The 24,867-nt window shown below is 41.8% G+C and overlaps 1 protein-coding gene across 1 annotated transcript; it reads left to right on the top strand.

Moving 5' to 3' along the window:
- Window positions 1-5,400: 5,400 nt before the first annotated feature.
- Window positions 5,401-20,869, top strand: LOC131197103 (vomeronasal type-2 receptor 26-like). The gene is made up of 6 exons (XM_058180742.1): window positions 5,401-5,669; window positions 8,955-9,246; window positions 9,363-10,226; window positions 17,209-17,436; window positions 18,004-18,130; window positions 19,968-20,869. The coding sequence occupies exons 1-6, from the start codon at window positions 5,401-5,403 to the stop codon at window positions 20,867-20,869; spliced, it is 2,682 nt and encodes an 893-aa protein (XP_058036725.1).
- The last annotated feature ends 3,998 nt before the right edge of the window (window positions 20,870-24,867 follow it).

The following is a 24,867-nucleotide window of genomic DNA, read 5'->3' on the forward strand; positions in this document are numbered from 1 at the left end:
CTCTGTCTTGGGTTTTAGTGGGGGGTTCTTTTTGGATTAGTTTGGTAATCTTATTTCTCTGGAATCCATTGGATGTTAGTACGTTTGTGAGAGTGTGTAGTTCGGTTTTTAGGTGTTGTTCGTCAGCTAGGCATTTTGTTCTAGAGATGAGTGTCTTGGCTACGGAGTTGATCTGTGCTGGGTGGTGGTGTGAGAGTGCATGCAGATAGCGGTTTGTGTGTGTTTTCTTCTGGTAGATGGTGTGTCCTAGGGAGCCATTGGGTTTCTTGTAGACTAAGACATCTAGGAAGGGAAGTTGGTTGTTAACTTCTGTTTCCATGGTGAACTGTATTTTGGGGTGTAGGCTATTGAGGTGTGTGAGGAAGTTTTCAAGTTTTTCTTTCCCTAAAGAAAAGCCCCTAAAAACAGACCCCACCACCTACCTAGAAAAAACCACTAGATCCAAAATAAAAGCCTCCCCCATCAGCGAAGAAATCCAACAAAGAATCATTCCCAGAGAGAAATCATCCAGATGCCCTAAGCTCTACGGCCTCCCCAAGATACACAAAGAAGGAACCCCACTCAGACCCATAGTCAGCTCCATAGGCTCACCTCTACAAAACCTAGCCAAATTTCTCGCCAAACAACTACAGCCCTATGCAGAACCATCGCCTCACACGTAAAAAACTCATTCCAGTTCATAGAGATCATAAAGAAACAAAACTTACAGCCCAGCGACCTACTCGTGAGCTTTGATGTCATATCCCTCTTCACCCAAGTGCCAATCAAAGAAGCCTTGACAGCTATCCAAAACAAATATAACCCCCCCAAGCACATACTAGATCTGACCAACCACTGCCTATCCAACACATACTTCATCTATAACGGACAAAAATACAAACAAATAGAAGGCGCACCCATGGGATCACCCTCTCACCTGTCATTGCCAACCTCTACATGGAACACTTTGAAACCCAAGCACTAGAAAAATCTGATCACAAACCCAAACTCTGGCTCAGATACGTAGACGACACCTTCATAATCTGGCCACACGGAAAGAAAAACTTGAAAACTTCCTCACACACCTCAATAGCCTACACCCCAAAATACAGTTCACCATGGAAACAGAAGTTAACAACCAACTTCCTTCCTAGATGTCTTAGTCTACAAGAAACCCAATGGCTCCCTAGGACACACCATCTACCAGAAGAAAACACACACAAACCGCTATCTGCATGCACTCTCACACCACCACCCAGCACAGATCAACTCCGTAGCCAAGACACTCATCTCTAGAACAAAATGCCTAGCTGACGAACAACACCTAAAAACCGAACTACACACTCTCACAAACGTACTAACATCCAATGGATTCCAGAGAAATAAGATTACCAAACTAATCCAAAAGAACCCCCACTAAAACCCAAGACAGAGAGCAAGAAAATGGCACAGCCCTCCTCCCATATATAAAAGGCACCACAGACAGAATCAGCAAGATCCTCCACAAACATAACATCAAGACAGCATTCTGCACAAACCAAAAATATCCACCATCCTAAGAAACCCCAAAGACAAAATTGAGTTAGAAAATCAAGGAGTATATGAAATCCCATGCACCGCCTGCCCCACCACATACATTGGACAAACCAACAGAAGAATAAGTGCACGATTGAAGAACACAAGAACTCATTCAAAAAGAGGAACCAACTTCTTCCTGGTCCAACACTTTAAAGTCACAGGACACGATATTGACTTTAAAAGACCAGAACTATCGCCAAAACTGAACACTTTAACAACAGAATAATCAGAGAAGCCATCGAGATAGAAAAACGCCCACACAGCATGAACAAACGAGATGATACCTCCCGCCTACCAGCCATTTGGAAACCTGCCCTTATTGACAAACGTGTCCCTAACACGAGGAATGACACCAGACCCACACTCACGAGGTCCACACAGGATGTCACCACCACACATCCACCCAGAAAGCACACCCAAACCCACACTGATCAGGAAGCACGACCAAGGACCAGAAGCCAGACCGCAGCTGCAACATTAGCCACTTCAAACCCCTCCAATCCATACATGCAGCAGACTGACACCCACTACGAAGATGTAGCACGACCACGAACACGAAGCCAAACAGCAGCAGTGCAGCTCACCAGCTCAAATCCCCCTGCAGCACAGATTAGACTGAGCACAACCAAGCCCCCACCAACACAGGACACACCCCCAGCCAATCAGAGCACAGAAAACCCCCCATCCAATCAGAGCACAGCCAAGCTCCCACCCAATCAGTTCAAACCCCCACTAGCAGTTAAAAGGAAGAAACAGCTGCGATCACACATTGCTCCCAGAAGCACGAAGCTGAAGCCTGAAGATGACGAATGAGACTTCGTCGAAATGTCGCCAAGACACTTCCAATTTTACACGGAGAAAACCCGAACAACCAAAGACCTATATATATATATATATATATATATATATATATATATATATATATATATATATATATATATATATATATATATATATATATATATATATATATATATATATATATATATATATATATATATATATATATATATATATATATATATATATATATATATATATATATATATATATATATATATATAATTATATATATATATGTTTTCTGAGGTGAAACAGCTGCAATCACACATTGCTCCCAGAAGCACGAAGCTGAAGCCTGAAGATCACGAATGAGACTTCGTCGAAACGTCGCCAAGACACTTCCAATTTTACGTGGGAGAAAACCCGAATAACCAAAGACATGTGTGTGTGTGTGTGTGTGTGTGTGTGTGTGTGTGTGTTTTCATAGGTTTTCACGGGTATAGGTATGTAGGTCTTGGCATATTCGGGTCTTTTCCTGTGTAAGGTTGAGAGTATCTTAGCAACGTTTCGATGAAGTCTCACTCATCATCTTCATGCTGGTGCTCTCGGCTTCATGCTTCTGTGAGCACATATATCTATCTATATCTATATCTATCTCTATATCATCTATCTCTATATCATCTATATCTATGTGTGTGTGTGCGTATATGACATACAGATTAACATACCATTATCCGACATCACAAGAGCAAATACTTGTGGGTGTGGGTGTGGGTGGGTAAGTGTGTGTGTGTGTGTGTGTGTGTGTGTGTAAAATCTGAAAAAAGGAGAGTAGTACCATAACATTATGTATCAATGGAAAGTAATTTAATCAAGAATGTAATGCAATAACTTTTATGAAGGATTTGCTATTAGAATAGCAGTTACGGGATAAAGAAGAAAAGTAAAACACAAAGAAAAAATGAGATACACAAAAATGATCACCATAGAAAAAATGAGATATACAAAAATTATCACCATGTCAGTTAATAGTTAGTTGGGTAACCTTTAGCATGAATTATGGCCTTACAATGTCTTTCCATGGAGTGAACCATTTTGTCACATTCTTTGACAAAGTGACAAAATTAGTGGACCAGAGGAATGCTGTTGATATAATTTATTTGGACTTCAGTAAAGCATTTGAAAAAGTAGACCATAATCTACTACTAGATGAAGTAGAAAAATGTGGGCTAGACAGCACCACCACCAGATGGATTCGTAACTGGCTGACCAATGGCACGCAATGTGTAGTCCTCAATGGAACTACATCCACATGGAGGGAAGTATGCAGTGGAGTACCCCAAGGCTCTGTTTTAGGCCCAGTACTCTTCAACATCTTCATCAATGACTTGGACGAGGAGTTAGTTGGGGAACTCAACAAATTTGCAGATGACACCAAGCTGGCAGGAATAGCCAACACTCCAGAAGATAGGCTTGAACATTGGGCGTTATCTAACAAAATGAAATTCAACAATGAAAAAAAGTAAGGTTCTATATTTAGGCCAAAAAACCAAAATGCACAGGTACCTTGCATTTGTGGTACCTTGCTCAATAGTAGTAAATGTGAGAAGGATCTTGGAGTCCTAGTGGATAACCATTTAGATATGAGCCAGCAGTGTGCAGCAGCTGCCAAAAAAGCCAACACAGTTCTGGGCTGCATAAACAGAGGGATGGAATCAAGATCATATCATATGGCCAGTATAACTAAAAGCCAAAGATGCATGGAACACCATTATGTCAGCGTTCCAGGAAACCCCTCCTGCAGAAAAGACTCCGAAACCAACATCTTTCAAAGTTCTTTTACTAGCATAGGTAAACTGGCACAGTTGGAGGAAAACCGAAATTGGGGGTTCCATTTCCTCCCTCAGTAATACAAACCCCAAAATCTCCACCCTCATGACCCCTCTGCTGGTCACATGCTCCAATCCTCAACCGTCCCATGTTGAAGCATCACTCCAGCCACTCCTTCTCCAGATGCGAACCCAACCTGACCTTGACCGGCAGAAAATGTTATTATGTCTAATCATCCCTTGCACTACCATCCTCCTCCCCTCCTTTCCCACAGAGGAGAATTGTGGCAGCGCATGGAAGCCTTCGACCTAGTATGGCTTCCAAAGCTGACACATTATATAATATATGTTGGTGCTCAATGGAACTTGGTTGTTTCCTTACAAACATTTCCTTTATTAGTACATGCTGGCTTTTTCTAAAGCTCTGAATATCTAGTTCTGTCCATCGGTGTGCAGTCCTATAACTTTACAGAAATATAGACACACCTCACCCTCCTCCCTCTGGGAAGAGATCCTACATATGTCATCAGGGTCATCTACAGGTTGCTAAGTCAGGATCCTGCTAGGACTCATGATGTTACCTAGACATGGCTGAAAACAGCAAAGGCCAGATAGAACCAAGGACCCCTCATTTCAACCCTGAGCTACACATATTCTCCTTTGTTGGTACCCTGTTCTCTGTAAGCACCTGTCCCTGTATTCTATATTCTAAATTAAAATAGTTAAATCCAATACATCATCTTTCTGTCTGTGTCCATGTATGGATATTATTGTAAAAAATATCAGCTGGTTTTTAAAATTATTTTTATTTCAGAAAGAGGGGAAACACTTTGTCAAATTGACAATTAACAAGTAGATAGGTTTTCTAAGGCCAGCTAGGGGAAAATATTTTAATAGATAATTAACTCTTCCTGGAATTGGTCCAAATTACTATTGTGTTTATTTGCTCAAAGCTCCAGAGATTTTCTAGAAAGCAGTGAAAAGTAGAAAGCAAGTTTGAAAGACGTTATAAACTAATCCTGGTTCAATGGAGAGCTTGGGGTGGTGGGAAGAGTCCCACAGGGCTATTAGGTTTAATTTCTCCAGCATCCGTTCTTTCTTTGATCAGACCAATTTCAAATCTGAGTTGTAGAAATTTCAGTCATTATTGAAGCACGTGTCTGTATCTGCATCAAAATGAAAAGTTTAGATTGATGCTCTGGTCTTTGGATGTGTGTTGGGAAGATCCAGTATGCTAGGTCAGATCCATTGGTGTGGGTTGATATATTGGAGACCTCTTTGGGAAGATGTTTTGGCTGCTAATGTATTATTCATTCTGATGTTCCCAGTGATCAAAGTGAATGCACTCAAGTGCCCAGAGGTTGATCCTATCCCAATTCCACGTGAATGGTACCAACCAGGTGACATCCTCATTGGAGGGATGACTTCACAGATCCTCTATTCCTTCAGTGAGCATTCGTTTCGTGAAAATCCATCTCAGGAGCTTTTTGACTTTTTAGAGTAAGCCAAATCCACTCTTTCCTTCACAAAATCATTTTGGGCTTAGACAACTTAGAACTACGCCAACTTCAGTCTGACTTAAGCATAATATATAAAATTATCTGCCACAATGTCCTACCTGTCAATGACTACTTCAGCTTCAACCACAACAATACACGAGCAAATAATAAATACGAACTCAAGGTAAACTGCTCCAAACACGATTGCAGAAAATATGACTTCAGTAACAGAGTGGTGGGTAACAGAGTAACAGAGTAATTTGTTCAGTAACAGAGGGACGTGGTGGCTCAGGGGCTAGGACGTTGAGCTTGTCGATCAAAAGGTCGGCAGCTCAGCGGTTCGAATCCCTAGCGCTGCCGTGTAACGGGGTGAGCTCCCGTTACTTGTCCCAGCTTCTGCCAACCTAGCAGTTTTGAAAGCTCGTAAAAATGCAAGTAGAAAAAATAGGGACCACCTTTGGTGGGAAGGTAACAGCGTTCCGTGCGCCTTTGGCATTGAGTCATGCCGACCACATGACCATGGAGACATCTTCGGACAGTGCTGGGTCTTCGGCTTTGAAACAGAAATGAGCACAGCCCCTAGAGTCAGCAACGACTAGCACTTATGTGCAAGGGGAACCTTTACACTTACCTTTAACAGAGTGGTTAATGCTGGGAATGCACTACCTGACTCTAGTTTCTTCCCCAAACCCTCAAAACTTTAAGCTTAAACTGTCTACCGTTGACCTCACCCCATTCCTAACAGGTCTGTAAGGGACATGCATTAGAACACCTGTGTGCCTACTGTCCTGTCCTAATATTCCTTTTTACTTACTCTTTTCATGAATCCAAATTATGTTTATGCTTTTACCTCTTATCTTATATATGCTTGACAAAATAAATAAACAAATAAAATAAAATAAAATAAATGAATGGTATGAACCAGGTGATCTCCTCATTGGAAGGATGGCTTTACAAAACTTCTATTCCTTCAGCGAGCATTCGTTTCGTGAACATCCATCTCAGGAGCTTTTTGAATTTTCAGAGTAAGCCAAATCCACTCTTGTAATGTAATGATTCCTTGGTTGTTGTTTTTCTCAGTTATTCATACCTCTATGAAAAAAGGTCCATAAAGAAAGCAGATGAAAGCTTTATCTGATCTAGTAAATGCTTCAGTTTTTGAGAGTTTCTGACTGTAGGTTAAATAAGACTTTTCTTCCTCATCAGTTTTATTTTAAATAAAATCTTATGTAGGCTAAACATGATGGCTAAATTGAAAATCCCTAAGAAAGGGGATTTAATAAAACGAAGAAATACTTTAAAATATACGGTCCCCTTGTTATTAAATAAAAGAATAGAATTAATTTATTTTTTTCCAGGAAGAGAAATGTATCCATAAGAAGGGCCATTAACATCCAATTTTCGTAAGTTTATCTGAAAGATAAAATTAGAAATTTACCAGGATGCTTTTCATAACTGAAAAGATTATAACAGAGGACATTTAGAAAGTAAATCTGCATAAAACATGATGCTCAAAAAAATTCTTATCTGAATTTTGATTTTCTCTTTTTTTGGTTGAAGTACAGTAGTGGTCAAAATTGTGGAAACCTTTTGGGGAAAAGTGTATTTTTGAGGTTTGATGACTGATTACACCAATTTTTTTTTTTGAGTTTCAAGATAATCCTATTCCACTGCTGGAATTGCCTGGGGATAGTCCAGACCTTAATCCAATTGAAAATCTATGGAGCTGACTAAAAAACTTGTTAGTCAGAAGCGACCCAGCAATAAAACCCAGTTGATAGAAGAAATAATTCAATCTTGGTTTCACATTATAACAATTACAGAACTAAAAGAATTGTTTCAATCCATGGGAAGATGTTGTAAGGCCATAATTCACACTAAAGGTTACCCTACTAAATATTAACTGACATGGTGATAATTTTTGTATATCTCATTTTTTCTATGGTGATAATTTTTGTATATCTCGTTTTTTCTACATGTTTCACTTTTCTTCTTTATACTGTAACTGTTATTCTAATAGCAAATTCTTCATAAAAGTTATTTCATTACATTCTTGATTAAATTATCTTTCCATTGATATATAATTTTATGGTGCTACTAAAAAAAAAGTCTCAACGAAACCTTGCTTATTTTAGAAGAAGCTACTCCTGAGCTACATCCTGTTATCCATGTATGAAATCCTACAATCCCACCAAAAAAAGGCTCTGCTCTCTATATAAAATACTGGAAAATAATTCTATCCAAGTATGAACTTTACTAGAGAAATAACAACTGCAAATATGTTTCTGCAATTTGGGGTTTGGTTATTTTAAAAGTTAAATTTAGAATAGAATAGAATAGAATAGAATTTTTATTGGCCAAGTGTGATTGGACACAGAAGGAATTTGTCTTGGTGCATATGCTCTCAGTGTACATAAAAGAAAAGATACGTTCATCAAGGTACAACATTTACAACACAATTGATGATCAATATATCAATATAAATCATAAGGATTGCCAGCAACAAGTTATAGTCATACAGTCATAAGTGGAAAGAGACTGGTGATGGGAACTATGAAACGATTAATAGTAGTGCGGATTCAGTAAATAGTCTGACAGTGTTGAGGGAATTATTTGTTTAGCAGAGTGATGGCCTTCGGGAAAAAACTGTTCTTGTGTCTAGTTGTTCTGTTGTGCAGTGCTCTATAGCGTCGTTTTGAGGGTAGGAGTTGAAACAGTTTATGTCCTGGATGTGAGGGATCTGTAAATATTTTCACGGCCCTCTTCTTGATTCATGCAGTATACAGGTCCTCAATGGAAGGCAGGTTGGTAGCTATTATTTTTTCTGCAGTTCTATTTATCCTCTGAAGTCTGTGTTTTTCTTGTTGGGTTGCAGAACAATCTGTCTGCAAAGTTGACGATGGCTGCACTTCGAGTAAGAAAAGAGTGCTTCTCGGAGAAACAGGGAGAAAAGTTACGTCTAATTTTTACTACTTGACTATTTATTATATCATTTCTTTTAATGACAGATGACGTTCAGAGCGAAAATAGATGCTCTCCATTCATGACAACTGATGATATGTTGATTGATTCAGTGACCATGCCATTCATAGACGATATTTCATTATGACAGAATTGTCAATTGACATAAAATATCCCTATCTAAAACATAGAGAGGGGTAGAAGTTATAGATATATTTAACTCAGCTAAAGCAATGACTGTTGTTGTGACATAAAATCTCCTTTAAACTTAACTTCTGAAAAAGTGATTTTTGTTTTGTTAACAGTTTGTAAATTTTATTCACAGGGTCTTAACAAAATTCTACCAACATGTCCTTTCCTTGGCCTTTGCTGTGAAGGAGATCAATGAGAATCCACAAATCCTATCTAATGTCACCCTTGGTTTTCACATCCATGACAACTATTACCACCCGATGATGACCTATCGGACTACCTTGGACTTACTCTTCAAATCCCAGCAATTTGTTCCCAACTACAAGTGGGATGCTTTGAAGAACTTTATGGCCATTATCGGCGGACTCACCTCTGAAACATCATCCTATATGGCAGACATTGTAGGTTTATACAAGATACCACAGGTAGGTGCTTGAAGAATAGACACGAGAGAGTTACCTTTCAGCTTAAAACGAATTTACTAAAGGAGTTGAATATGTTACTGGCAATATCTTTCTACAAAATGTGTTTATCCTTTTAGCTGACTTATGGTTCATTTGCCCCTCGGAATAGTGATGATAACAGTGAAATGTCATCTTCATATTCCATTGTCCCCAATGAATCTTCTCAATACATTGGGATTATCCGACTGCTTCAACATTTTGGATGGACCTGGATTGGGATCCTTACTACTGATAATATGAATGGAGAACGTTTCTTGCAGACCATTGAAACCTTCCTTTCCCAACATGGAATCTGCTCTGCTTCCATCCAAAGAATCCCGTATTTAACCCAATGGGATAAAATGTTCGAAATGATTGGAAGAGCAACAATTATTTATAACGGCATAACTGATGAGAAAATCAGTGCCTTTGTTGTGTGTGGAGACGCTTTGACAATTGTATGGGTGACAACTATTATATTCATGCTGCATCCCGGAGTTGGGCAGAGTTCCTTGGGGAAAGTGTGGATCATGACTGCCCAGATTGACTATGTTTTAACAGGACTGCAAAGGAAGTGGGATCGACAGTTCTTTGATGGTGCCCTTTTTTTCACAATTCCCTCAAAACAAATTCCAGGGTTCAAGGAATTCCTGAAGTTGATAAAACCTCCTTGGATTCAAGAAGATGGATTTTTTCCACTTTTCTGGGAACAGGCGTTTGATTGTTCATTCCCATCTCCTCATTCGACCCTAGTGGACAACAATATTTGTACCGGAGAGGAAAAGCTGGAGGACATTCCTGGGTCTCTTTTTGAGGTTCAGTTGACTGGGCACAGTTATAGTATCTATAATGCTGTCTATGTATTGGCCCAAGCTTTGCATGCTCTCCTCTTACTTAGATCTAATCACAGGCATTTGAGGAGACATACATTATTAGAATATGAAGATACCCAGCCATGGCAGGTGATTTGTGTTGTATCAATAAATTATACGAAACAGTGGTAAATACAAAGTTGGGCTATATGATTCAAACAGGGGAGAAGCAACTATTCAAATAGTTCGTCCTTTGATAGAAATTTATATTTCTTCCTTTGTTGCCATACTTTAATATGTTTTCCATTTTACTCCCTGAACAACTTCAGAATGCAAGGATTAAGATTTAAATGAAGTAAGATCCGGGTCCTGGTTTTCAAATTTCTATAACTTTTTAGGCATTTCATCTACCAATATTATTATTTTTATTATACATTTTCCTTTATTATACATCACATTTCCAGTTTTGCAATGACAGTGTACTGGTTGTATCATGTCCTTTTTAAGTATATATAGTATTATACACCCTGTTTATAACCACTATTCTCACAGTCACACAGTCACACAGTATAGTCACTTTTAAATACATATTATAGGTTATAGTTATAACCATTATTTTCATAGTTGTACCATAGCAGTCTATACATTTATCACTCTATACGTTTTAATCTATAGTCATGTACCGTTCAATAGTACTGTTGCTTATAATATATATTCTAATATATATCTTTATAACTATACTTATTTCTATTTCGTTAATCTTCTTTCATTTTTATTTCATTAATCTTCTTTCATTTTAAGGGTAGGGAGGGTAAGGGCGGGTGTTGGGGGAAACCCGTCGGGGAGGGTATGTCCAGTCCCAGCACGCGCTCACGGCATTACTTTAGTTGGTCCGAAGACAGGGGGGAGGGGAGTATTCAGAGCAGAGAGTGTCATTCCATCTGTATGGTAAGTGGGAGAGGCAGATATGGCGGAGGCAAAGGGCCATATCGTTCTTCGGGAGCACGTGTTCGATGTTTAAAGGCGATCACGTGCTCCGGCCCCTCAGTCCTTACTCATTCCCCGGATGGTCAGGATCCTCAGAGCTTGGGTCTGAGGCTGATGCTTTGCAATGCCCGGTCCGTGCCCTCCGGGTTTCTGCGCATTCCATCAGCCAAGGGCCTAAGGTAGGGGTGGGGGGTGGCGGTTGTGATTAAAGAGAGTCTGGAGCCGAGGGAGTCCACTGTACCTCAGATAGCTGGTTGTGAATCCCTCCTTGTGAAGTGGGGCCATCGGAATCAGATGGGTCTGTTGATCACGTACCTGGCTCCTTGCTGCATGACTACAGCCCTACCTGAGCTACTAGAGGGTCTTGCTGGGGTGGCGGTTGAGACTCCCAGACTTTTGGTCTTGGGGGATTTCAACTTGCCATCAGCCGGCTTGTCATCAACGGTGGTTCAGGAGTTCCAGGCCTCCATGACAGCCTTGGACCTGATTCAAGTAACTGATGGCCCTACACACATTGGGGGAGGCGCACTAGACTTGATTTTTATCTCGGGTCAGTGGGTTAATGATCTGGAATTAGGAGATATAGTGATGGAACCGGTGTCATGGTCAGATCATTTTCTCCTTTGCCTAGACTTTCAGACCGCCACCCACCACCGCAGGGAGATGGAGCCAATGCGTTGGTTCCGTCCCAGGCGCCTGATGGACCCGGAGAGGTTCCAGACGGAGCTTGGGCCGTTTCCTGAGGATCTGGCCTATGGCACGACTGAAGAACTAGTTGCGGCCTGGGAACGGGCCATGGCTGGGGCTTTGGACCATGTCGTTCCTTTGCGGACTCTGACCCGGCGTAGATCTCAATTGGCTCCCTGGTTTTCCGAGGAGCTGAGAGAGATGAAACGCCGGAGAAGCACTTGGAGGTCTAGCCGTTCCGAGGCTGATTGGACACTAGTGAGGTCTTTTACTAAGACCTACCTAGTGGCAATGAGGGAGGTGAAACGTTCTTATGTTTCCACCCTCATTGCATCGGCAGATAACCGCCCGGCTGCCTTGTTTCGGGTGACCCATTCCCTCCTTCATCAGGAGGGACGGGATGACCCTTTGCAAGGACGTGCTGAGGAATTTAACGGTTATCTATACGATAAAATCGTTCAGCTTCGGGATAGTTTGGACCAAAATTGCGATGATCCAACCGAGATGACAAAGACGTGTCTTGTTGAGGTTGTTTGGGATGAGTTTGATTCTGTGGCTCTCGAGGATGTGGGGAGGTTGCTGGGGAGGTTGCATGCAACTACATGTTTACTGGACTCATGTCCCACCTGGTTAGTACTGGCTACTCAGGAAGTGACACGAGGCTGGCTCCGGGGGATTATAAATGCTTCTTTGGTGGAAGGGGTTTTCCCCGCTGCCTTGAAAGAGGCGGTGGTGAGACCCCTCCTCAAGAAGCCTTCCCTGGACCCAGCTATTTTGGGGAATTATCATCCAGTCTCCAACCTTCGCTTTGTGGCGAAGGTTGTAGAGAGTGTGGTTGCATGGCAGCTTCCCCAGTACCTGGATGAAGCTGTCTATCTAGACCCATTCCAGTCCGGCTTCCGACCCGGTTATAGTACGGAGACGGCTTTGGTCGCGTTGGTGGATGACCACTGGAGGGCCAGGGATAGGGGTTGCTCCTCTGCCCTGGTCCTATTAGATCTCTCAGCGGCTTTTGATACCATCGACCATGGTATCCTGCTGCACCGGTTGGAGAGATTGGGAGTGGGAGGCACTGTTTATCGGGGGTTCTCCTCCTATCTCTCTGACCGGTCGCAGATGGTGTTGACAGCGGGACAGAGGTCGTCCGCGAGGCGCCTTACTTGTGGGGTGCCTCAGGGGTCGATTCTCTCGCCTCTCCTGTTCAACATCTATATGAAGCCGCTGGGGGAGGTCATCAGTGGTTTCGGGGTGAGTTACCATCTGTACACTGATGATACTCAGCTGTACTTTTCCACCCCAGACCACCCCAACGAAGCTGTCGAAGTGCTGTCCCGGTGCCTGGAAGCCATATGGGTCTGGATGGGGAGAAAAAGACTCAAGCTCAATCCCTCCAAGACGGAGTGGCTGTGGATGCCGGCACCCCGGTACAGTCAGCTGCAACTGCGGCTGGCTGTTGGGGGCGAGTTACTGGCCCCAAGGGAGGGGGTACGCAACTTGGCCATCCTCCTGGATGGATAGCTGTCCTTTGATGAACACCTGGCGGCCGTCTCCAGGAGGGCCTTCTACCAAGTACACTTGGTTCACTAGTTGCGTCCCTTCCTTGACTGGGATGCCTTATGCACGGTCACTCACACTCTGGTCACTTCTCGTTTGGACTATTGCAATGCTCTCTACATGGGGCTGCCCTTGAGGTGCACCCAGAGGCTGCAGTTAGTCCAGAATGCGGCTGCGCGAGTGGTAACGGGAGCCACTCGTTGCTCCCACGTAACACCACTGCTATGCAGTCTGCACTGGTTTCCTGTAGTCTTTCGGGTGCGCTTCAAGATTTTGGTTACCACCTTTAAAGCGCTCCATGGCTTAGGACCCGGGTACTTACGGGACCGCCTGCTGTTACCTTATGCCTCCCACCGACCCGTACGCTCACACAGAGAGGGTCTTCTCAGGATGCCGTCTGCCAAACAATGTCGGCTGGCGGCCCCCAGGGGCAGGGCCTTCTCTGTTGGAGCTCCTACGCTCTGGAACGAGCTTCCCCCTGGCCTACGCCAAATGCCTGATCTTCGGACCTTTCGCCGTGAGCTAAAAACATACTTATTTATTCAAGCAGGACTGGCTTAATAGTTTTTATTAATTTTAATTGGGGTTTTATTGTGTTAGGGTTTTTAAATTTTTTAAATTTTTAAATTTTTAAATTTTTAATTTCGGCCTTTTTTTCTAATATGCTTTGTTTTAAATTTCTGTTTTAATTGTATATATACTGAGTTTTAATCTTTTTGGCTGTATACCGCCCTGAGTCCTTCGGGAGAAGGGCAGTATAAAAATTTAATAAAAATAAAAATAAAAAATAAAAATAAAAATAAAGTTACTAATCTCTGCATCTGTTATCTAACCATTTGTACAATGAATCCCATGTTAAGTATACTTTGATTCCTCTTTATCTTTAAGTTCCATTGTTAACCTGTCCAATTCTAATATTTTCTTTATTACCTTTTCATTTATAGGTATACTTTCATTTTTCCAATTTTGTGCATATGTAATTCTAGCTGTTGTTATTACATGTAACATTAAATATGTAATTCTTTTATTGTATTTCCCCGGTAGTACATTTAATAGGAATAGTTCTGGTTTTAGATCTCTTAGTTGTGCTGTCATCTCTTCTAACCACCTTTTTATCTTTGACCAATATTTTTTTGCCATTGGGCAGGTCCACCACATATGATAGTAGGTTCCTGGTACCTGTTTACCCTCTGGTGACATATTCAGGAACATTTTTGCTATTCTTGCTGGTGGCATCTATAAAAGATTTTGTACAGGTTTTCTTTGTATGCTGTTGACATTGTTAATTTGTAATTTCTTTCTTGATTGATTGATTTTATTTATTTCGTCAAGCATGTATTTTATGATAGATACAAGTGTAAACATAATTATAAATCCATGTAAAGGATACGAATAAAAGAAAACATTAAGACAGGTACGGTAGGCACGCTGGTGCGTTTATGCACGCCCCGTACAGACCTCTTAGGAATGGGGTGAGGTCTACAGTAGACAGTCTAACATTAAAGTTTTGGTGATTTGGGGAAGAAACCACAGAGTCAGGTAGTACATTCCAGGTGTTTACTGTCTAGTTTGGATTGATTTACCACGAGTTTGTATGTATTGTGTGCTTTTTTATTGTTTTGGTTGAGGCTGAAGTATTCATTGACTGGTAGGACATTGTAGCAGATGATTTTATATACTATGCTTAAGTCAGACCAAAGACGGCAAAGTTGTTTAAGCCCAAAGGTATTTTGTTCTGAGCAGAGTAGTGGAGGACTCTTCTCATGAAATATCTCTGGAATCATTTAATTGTATTAATGTCCAATATGCAGTGTCGGTTCCGGACAGGTGAGTTGCATTCAAGAATTGGTCTGGCAAAGGTTTTGTATGCCTTAGTTTGCAGTTCAATATTATCGGAGAAAAAGCTACACAAAATTAGATTAATGCTTTTTGTAGCAATGCTGTTACAGTGAGCTCTGGCACTTAGATCATTTGAGATGAGTACTCCAAGGTCTTTGACAAAGGAAGGGTCATCTGTTAGGTCACATCCATCCAGCTTGTATTTTGTGTTCTGATTTTTATTTTTATTTTTTGCCAGTGTGTAAGACAGAGCATTTGTTGGTTGAGATTTGGAGTTGCCATTTGTTTGACCATTCTGATACATAGTCAAGGTCTTTTTGTAGAGTAGCAGCATTGCCAATGGTGTTGAATAGATCTGCATCATCCGCAAAGAGAACACAGTTGCTTATAATATGATTTCAAAGGTCATTTATATAAAGTATAAAGAGTGTGGGTCCTGAGAATTGAATGAACTGAAAAATGGGTGGGAAGTCACAAGAAGATGAGGCAGGTAAGGCTTATTTAGAAAATGAGGAAGGGATCAGAGAAGGAATGTGATTTTGGAAATTGTTTCTGTAGTTCCACATCATGTGTTGGACTCGGAACAAGCTTGCTGCAATTCACTTTATCTGTCATTTGACTATGACTCAGTCAGAAGTATCTGACCCTTTGTATTATCCCCCAAATGCAGAGGGCAGCAAAAAGGTTCTCAAGAGGTTGGAGAAATAGTCTTTCCATATTTTCAGAGTTTCTCATTCAAGAAACCGTTTTTCTCATTCAAGAAACCATTCATTCAAGGGCACCATTTTTCAGTGGTTCTTCTCCTATCTCTCTGACCGATTGCAGACGGTGTTGGCAGGGAGGCAGAGGTCGACCGCGAGGCGCCTCACGTGGGGGTGCCTCAGGGGTCGATTCCCTCGCCTCTCCTGTTCAATATCTATATGAAGCCGCTGGGTGAGATCATCCGTGGTTTTGGGGTGCAATATCATCAGTACGCTGATGATACTCAGCTGTACATTTCCACCCCAGACCACCCCAACGAGGCTGTTGATGTGATGTCCCGGTGTTTGGAGGCCGTGCGAGTTTGGATGGGGAGAAACGGGCTCCGACTCAATCCCTCCAAGTGGCTGTGGATGCTGGCGTCCCGATACAGTCAGCTGGTTCCATCGCTGACTGTTGGAGCCGAGTCATTGGCCCCTATGGAGAGGGTCCACAACTTAGGCATTCTCCTGGATGCTCGTCTGTCATTAGAAGAACATATGACGGCCGTCACCAGGGGAGCTTTTTATTAGGTACGCCTGATACGCCAGTGGCGCCCCTTCATAGACTGGGATTCCTTGTGCACGGTCACTCATGCCCTCATCACTTCCCACCTGGACTACTGTAATGCTCTCTACATGGGGCTCCCCTTGAAGGGCACCCGGAGGCTCCAACTGGTCCAGAATGCGGCTGCGCGGGTGATAGAAGGAGCTACTCATGGCTCCCATGTAACACCTTTCCTGCGCAGGCTGCACTGGTTACCGGTGGTCTTCCAGGTGCAATTCAAGGTGTTGGTAACCACCTTTAAAGCGCTCCATGGCATGGGACCGGGTTATTTACGGGACCGCCTGCTGCCACAGATAGCCTCCCACTGACCTGTGTGCTCCCACAGAGAGGATCTCCTCAGGGTGCCGTCAGCCAAACAATGCCGGCTGGCGACCCCCAGGGGGAGAGCCTTCTCTGTGGGGGCACCCACCCTCCGGGGTTACGATTACTCCCCGACCCCCGGACCTTCCGTCGCGAGCTCAAGACTTTTTTATTTCACCGTGCAGGGTTGGCCTAAGTTACTATTGTTTTAAATGGGGTTTTATTATTGTTTTTAGCATAATTTTTAATTGGTATTAGCCTGATAGAATTAGATTTTTATACTGTATTTTAAGTTTGTTTATAAATCCTGTTTTATTGGCTGTAAACTGCCCTGAGTCCTTCGGGAGAAGGGCGGTATAGAAATTTAATAAATGAAATGAAAAGTTTATTACTACTAAGACAAAATTACTGATATCTTTCTATTCTTGGTTTTCTGTTTTTTTGATTCCCAATAATATAGCTTCACCAATTTCTTAAAGGCATGAAATTCAACAATTCTCTTGGAGACGTCATGACATTTTATGATCAAAAGAAGATGGAAGGTGGATTTGATATCATCAACATAGTCGCCTTTCCCAATTCAAGTTTCCAGAGACGTAAGATTGGAAAAGTGGATCCTGATGCTCTCAAAGGACAGGAATTAGTCATTAATGAGGACATGATTGTTTGGCATAGAACATTTAATCAGGTATGGTTTCAAAGAGATATGACATTCTCATATGGATAATTTGGATTGGAAATTTTCTATTCTCTTTCCAGGCAGATTCTGAGGAATAACTAGATTAAAAAGACCTTTTTTTTCCAGTTTAATTGTTGAAAACTAACTTCACTAATATTGTGTTCATTATTTATTAGACTTCTCTTAAATAGCGAACTGAAAATGTGAAAGAAAATAAATGCATTTAAATGACTATATTTAAATGACTTAGTTGAGTGAAACTTTGATGTGATTTAAAACAAATTTGATTGACTCATTTCTTTTGATTAAAAGCAAGAATTGATGTAATGAATCACATATTCAATTTCTGGTATGTTACAAAATTGGAAATCCAGATCTAGTATATTCACAAATTCAAACAGCAGATTTAAGGTTGATTCGAAATACATTGTGAAATCCTATTTATTTTTTGTTCCTTTTATACATAATACAGATAGGACTTTTCTTTTTAGTTTAACAGGAAAACACAATTAACAACTGATTTTTATTCAAAACAAGAAATCCTCATTTTCCAACATCTTTGATATTGAAAACTAGGTGCTTCCCATCTCTGTGTGCAATGAACATTGTCAGCCTGGTTATCAGAAAAGGAAGAATGAAGGGAGAAAATTCTGCTGTTATGATTGCATTCCATGCCCAGATGGAAAAATCTCAAATACGATTGGTATGGTAACAACATCTCTCATTTTGTTGTTATAGAGATGAACTTGAAATTTCAGCCAGAGTGCCATTACAATAAAGTACATCATATGGGTATTTTTGAGAAGGTATTCTGCAGCATGCTTTCAGCTAATTAGTTTTCAGATTGCATATTCCTTAGTTTTTAGCAAACTATAGCAAACTTTAGCAAAGATATACAAAAGTGATTGTAAAATATAAAAAATCTAGTTATATTACAGCATCTGAAAATGAGGAAGGTGTTGTGTCTGCGCCCCACCGAGCCGGGGCCCCTGCCAGAAAGTGACTCGGAAAGTGAGGGGGAAGGACCATCAAGACTTACCTCTGGAGCACCGGCTAACCTGGCTCAGCTCCAGGAGCCAGAGGCAGGCCAGGTGGAGGAAATGATGAGGCCTCCATCCCCTGACTCTTCCCGCCCCAGGCCACGCCTCCAGACCCGGCTGATGACAATCAGGCCTGGCTGGACCCTAGGTTTCGTAGGCAGGAGAGGCGGGAAAAACAGAAGCAAGGGTGGGGTAGGCCTAGGAAGTGCTGAGTCATGGAGCCACACCCCACAGGATATAAAAACAGCAAGGGCTGCCATACCCCTTCGTGGCAAACAAATCAACTGCTTAACTAGAGCTGAAGTACTGTTTGTTCCTGGTTGATTCATTGGCATCAAGATAGATAACAGAGATGCTTGCTAGTTTGCTGCCAGAAGCTGATTGTTGCCAACTAATTAACTCATCGCTCGGACTGAGGTGAGGGGGAGAGAGCAGAAGGGAAGGGAGGGATACCAAGCTCTAAACAATTAGATCATCCTTTTTTAACGACACCATAATCCCCTGAAGGGTGAAGTCTGGGCAACTGAATGGAGCTGAGTGTTTACTGGCCGGATGCCCTTCCTGTCACCAACCTGAGGTTTTTTCAGCAGATATATTCTCATTGTGCCCAGAGAGAGAAATATCTGCCTCTACCAAGGATCGAACTCACAGTCTCCTGATTGAGATGCGAGAGTTCCACTACTAGGCCACCACACCACCCAAGCACTGAACAATTAGATGATTTTATTTATTTATTTAAAAAATGTATATGGCTGCCCAACTCACTCATGGTGACTCTGGGAAGTTTCCAAGAATAAAACCCCAATACAAATCCAATAACCCCCAAAGACCCTCATGACAGCAATCAAACCAACCACTTGATGAGTTCCATAGTACACGGGAGACCTCAGGCTCATTGCTAAAACCAAAGTTTTCAAGGCCAGAAAACTGATGGCAATCAGGCCTGGCTGGACCCTAGGTTTCGTAGGCAGGAGACGCGGAACAACTACAGAGAAGTTGTTCCACAAGGAGGGAGCCACCATAGAAAAGTCCTACTTCTTGGTCCTACCAGATTGGTCTTTCCAGATGGACTTCCTTAAGAAAGTGAACTCATAATGCTAATTATTTCCATTTCCCTATTAAATGAACTTTAAAACAAAGGAAGAAAGAAAAAAATAGACAATAAAATTATTATATAAAAATGATATCTTGCAGTATTAGAATATTCTGTTTCTGATGCAGTTTGTCCTTGAAATATGTGTAAAATGTTGATCTTTTTGAAATAACCTCCTTAACAGTTTGTCTTCCATGTTCACTTAAACTTTGAAAACATTTCATTTTCACACATTTACTTGCTTTCAATGTCCTGGAGAACCATAAGTGAATTATAACAAAAAGGAATGCATCATGAAAACAATTAGCTACTTGCCTTATGGAGAACTTTTAGGTACCAGTTTAGCCACTGTTACTACTATACATTTATTCACTGCAACATGGGGGTTTATTTTTTTCCAATTTCAGACATGATAGCTTGCGTCCCATGTCCAAAAGATCAATATGCAAACCAAGAAAAAGATGGATGCCTCCTGAAAAGGATGAACTTTCTGTCTTATGAAGAACCTTTAGGGTATAGTTTAGCTTGTCTTGCTGCTGTGTTCTCCCTCATTACAACATGGGTGCTGGGAATTTTTTTTAAGCACAAAGACAGCCCTATCGTGAAAGCCAACAACCGGGATCTCACCTACACACTCCTCATCTCCCTTCTCTTCTGCTTCCTCTGCTCTTTGCTCTTTCTTGGACAACCTGGGAGAGTCACCTGTCTCCTCAGATACTCTGCATTCGGCCTCATTTTTTCATTGTCCATCTCCTGTGTTTTGGCCAAAACCATCCTTGTTTCTCTCGCCTTCAAGGCCACCAAGCCAGGATCTCGGATGAGGACATGGGTGGGGAAAAGAGTGGCCATTTCTATTGTTCTTCTCTGCTCTCTATTTCAAGCAAGCATCTGTATTGTGTGGTTGTCAACTTCTCCCCCATTCGCAGAGTTAGATGTGCACTCATTCACTGATGAAATGGTTGTACAGTGCAACGAAGGGTCAGTTTTTATGTTTTATTGTGTCCTGAGCTATATGGCCCTCCTTTCATTTGCCAGCTTCATTGTGGCTTTCCAGGCTCGTAATCTGCCCGATAGCTTTAATGAAGCCAAGTTCATCACCTTCAGCATGTTGGCTTTCTGTAGTGTGTGGGTCTCTTTTGTCCCAACCTACCTGAGCACAAAAGGAAAAGCCATGGTGGCTGTGGAGATCTTCTCTATCTTGTGCTCTAGTGTTGCACTCCTAGGATGTATCTTTTTCCCCAAGTGTTACATCATTGTGTTGAGGCCTGATTTAAACAACAAGGAACAATTAATAAAGAGAGATTCTTAAATGTATTTTTCTTTGCTTGATTACGTTTTTAAGTTAGTAAGAGTAAGATTCATCAAAATCAGAAAATATTTTTAAGTTATCCATATCAAAGGGTCTTTAACATTCTGATTTACTTTTAACTGTTAAATCTGGATTTAGGGGAAATCCGCATTAGGGAAACATTTAAGGTTTTTGCCAATGATATTCTAGGATGTGTCACAAATATAGTATGGTAAGACTAGAGATATTTGAGAACCAGAGAGAAACAATTTTATAATCAAGCATTGATAATTTTCCAAATGTCCTCATATGTTCTCTGGGCTGCCACAATTAGTTTTCCTTATGCACAGTCACTCATGCCCTTGTTACATCCCGCCTGGACTATTGCAATGCTCTCTACATGGGGCTCCCCTTGAAGGGTACCTGGAGGCTTCAACTGGTCCAGAATGCGGCTGTGCGGGTGATAGAGGGAGCACCTAGTAGCTCCCATGTGACACCTCTCCTGCGCAGTCTGTACTGGCTCCCAGTGGTCTTCCGGGTTCAATTCAAGGTTCTTGTTATCACCTTTAAAGCCCTCCATGGCTTAGGACTGGGGTATTTACGGGACTGCCTACTGCCACCAGTAGCCTCACACCGACCACTGCGCTCTCACAGAGAGGGCCTCCTCCAGATACCGTCAGCCAAACAATGTCGGCTGGCGACCTCCAGGGGGAGGGCCATCTCTGTGGGGGCTCCTGCCCTCTGGAACAAGCTGCCTCCGGGGCTTCGTCAACTCCCTGACCTCTGGACCTTCCGCCACGAGCTGAAGATGCTGTTTTTTCGACGTGCAGGACTAGCTTGAATATAGTTTTAAACCGGGGTTTTGAATTAGGGGTTTTAAACGGGATTTTAATTGTATTTAAAAAAAAATTAGGCCATTAATCGAATCAGTTTTTTATATAGTTTTTAATTTGTATTATATGTATTTTGTCTTTTACTGGCTGTGAACCACCCTGAGTCCTTTGGGAGAAGGGCGATATAGAAATATAATAAATAAATAAATAAATAAATAAATAAATAAATAAATAAATAAATAAATAAATAAATAAATAAATAAATAAATAAATAAATAAATAAATAAATAAATAAATAAATAAATAAATAAATTAACTATCCATTGTAAATTTGAGTATATTGATGTAGTTTAAAAGTTGAATTCACACTCTCCATTGTAAAGTTTCTTTTTTTTAAGTGAAAATGTAGAGGTGTCTACTATATAGTCACAGAAGTAATGTAACGTAATGTAATGTAAAAACATTTCTTTTAAAATCAACAATTATTTTTAACAATAAAGCAAGCAAACAAAAGTTATCATCCTGAATCATTATTGGAAGGATAATCTTACACATGTTTGGTTGAGTTTGTTCCTTATTCACTACCAGCAATGGTCTGGATATCTGTTGTCTTATTTTATCTCCTTCACAATAAGACAATAAGATCTGTTGTCTTATTTCATCCATATTTCTACCTGCTTATCAGTGGTGGGATTCAAGTAATTTAACAACCGGTTCTCTGCCCTAATGATTTCTACCAACAACCAGTTTGCCAAACTGCTCAGAAAGTTAACAACCGGTTCTCCCGAAGTGGTGCAAACTGGCTGAATCCCACCACTGCCGCTTATCCATCAAGTACACATGGGCACGATCCAAACTATATCTTGTTGTTTTGAATATTGTTATTTACTATTGTGATGGTATCAGCTTTTAACATTATTGTAAATAGATTTTTGTCTTTTGCTGGTCTATGACAGTAGTAAACTTCATATTCTAATTCCATGAGATGCAAGAGATTACAAAGGTGTGATCCAATCCAGAACCCCAGTTTCCCAAGGAAAACACCAAGAGCTCCAATGTTAGATCACATTGCCACAGCTCCAACAGAGTATGTCCCCACTGTCTCATCATCGGACCCTGAATGATTTGGGATAGGCCCTCTTTTACGGAAAGCAGATTAAAATCCCCCAAGACCATGAGTTTGAGCAACTCCACTGTCAACCCAAAGATGAAGTCAAGAAGGTCAGGTTGGGAGGTTGCTACCTAGAAGGGAGGCTGGTGCAGCACCAACGATGCCAATTGATTCCTTGATCCCAACCTATTGAACAGGTTTCACATTCAAGTATCTGTGGTGGAGCACCCTTCAAGCCTTTAGAAACTCCAGGCTTCTGATCATTATACTGCCACCTGTGCCTTAGATTTTCCACAGATGGCACACCTGAAGCTGGGTATATCTCTGAAAGTTTCATCCATACTTTTGGATCCAGTGTGGTATAAGTAATCCATTTTCAGGGACATGGATTACAGTCCCTTCTTGGATGGAGTAATACATACTACCAATCTGCCTTCCATGGAGGATGTTCTGTTTCCCTCCCCCTAATACTCCCAGCAAAGAGTCAGTCAGAGGCCTTCTTTTCTCCTTTTATTTACATAGATACATGTCCTGGCCACGTCTACCCACGGGCCTGCCAAGTTTCTGGAGATAACGAGGAAATTATAGATAAGGCCAGAATTACTCACGAATATATTCTTCCCTCCATTGAGACAGTTAGCTCGCGCCAATTCATTGCTTTGTCCAAGACAAAAAACCAGGAAGTCCCGCCTCCTATTTATAGTCTCTGCAGATGTCACTGCATGACAATTATGACTTGGCTTTGTCCCAAATCTTCCGCTGCTGCGCACGCCGATCACGTCTACGTAATCTTGCATCACTCCAAAACTGTTCTTGGGGCGTTGCCAAATCAGAAGGAGGCTCCAGGGAATCAGGCTTTGCCGGCCCCTCCTCCTCCCTTTGAGTGGGTGCCAGGGAGGGAAAGGGCTCAAGAGAAGCAGGGCTGGCCAGGTCTTCTCCCTCACTTTCTGAATCATCCGAGTCCAGGAGTCCGGGTCCAGGAACCTGGGTCACAACAGAGGACCTGTATACTGCACGAATCAAGAAGAGGGCCGTGAAAATATTTACAGATCCCTCACATCCAGGACATAAACTGTTTCAACTCCTACCCTCAAAACGACGCTATAGAGCACTGCACACCAGAACAACTAGACACAAGAACAGTTTTTTCCCGAAGGCCATCACTCTGCTAAACAAATAATTCCCTCAACACTGTAAAACTATTATTTATTTATTTATTTATTTATTTATTTATATTTATTTATTTATTTATTTATTTATTCATACTTTTATACCGCCCTATCTCCCAAGGGACTCAGGGCAGTGTACAGCCATATAAAAAACACATAAATATACAAAGTAAAACATTCATCTAAAAAACTTATTATATAGGCCAAAATTTAAAATAGACATATAAACAATAAAACCCAATTTAAAACCAAATCTAAAATTTAGACATTTAAATTTTTTAAAAATCTAGTCCAGTCCTGCGCAAATGAATAGATGTGTCTTGAGCTCGCGGCGGAAGGTCCGAAGGTCAGGAAGTTGACGAAGTCCTGGGGGAAGCTCGTTCCAGAGGGTGGGAGCCCCCACAGAAAAGGCCCTTCCCCTGGGCGTCGCCAGTCGGCACTGCCTGGCCGACGGCACCCTGAGGAGTCCCTCCCTGTGAGAGCGCACGGGCCGGTGGGAGGCATTCGGTGGCAGTAGACGGTCCTGTAAATAACCCGGACCTATGCCATGGAGCGCTTTGAAGATCATTACCAAAACCTTGAAGCGCACCCGGAAAACCACAGGCAGCCAGTGCAGTCTGCGCAGGAGGGGTGTTACATGGGAGCCACGAGGGGCTCCCTCTATCACCCACTCAGCCGCATTCTGAACTACCTGGAGTCTCCGGGTGCTCCTCAAGGGGAGCCCCATGTAGAGAGCATTGCAGTAGTCCAGGCGAGATGTCACGAGAGCGTGAGTGACCGTGCATAAGGCATCCCGGTCCAGAAAGGGACGCAACTGGCGAACCAGGCGGACCTGGTGAAAGGCTCTCCTGGAGACGGCCGTCAAGTGGTCTTCAAAAGACAGCCATCCATCCAGGAGAACGCCCA

This window comes from Ahaetulla prasina, chromosome 4 (genome assembly GCF_028640845.1).
Source record: "Ahaetulla prasina isolate Xishuangbanna chromosome 4, ASM2864084v1, whole genome shotgun sequence".
In the NCBI taxonomy this organism is placed as follows: Eukaryota; Metazoa; Chordata; class Lepidosauria; order Squamata; family Colubridae; genus Ahaetulla; species Ahaetulla prasina.

What these genes read in the sequence shown, in the direction of transcription:
- LOC131197103 (XM_058180742.1), top strand. Translation starts at nt 5,401, where the DNA reads ATGCTAGGTCAGATCCATTGGTGTGGGTTGATATATTGGAGACCTCTT. An exon ending in AAGATACCCAGCCATGGCAG is followed by an intron (nt 10,227 to 17,208) that starts GTGATTTGTGTT and finishes CCAATAATATAG; the next exon opens with CTTCACCAATTTCTTAAAGG. An exon ending in GGCATAGAACATTTAATCAG is followed by an intron (nt 17,437 to 18,003) that starts GTATGGTTTCAA and finishes ATTGAAAACTAG; the next exon opens with GTGCTTCCCATCTCTGTGTG.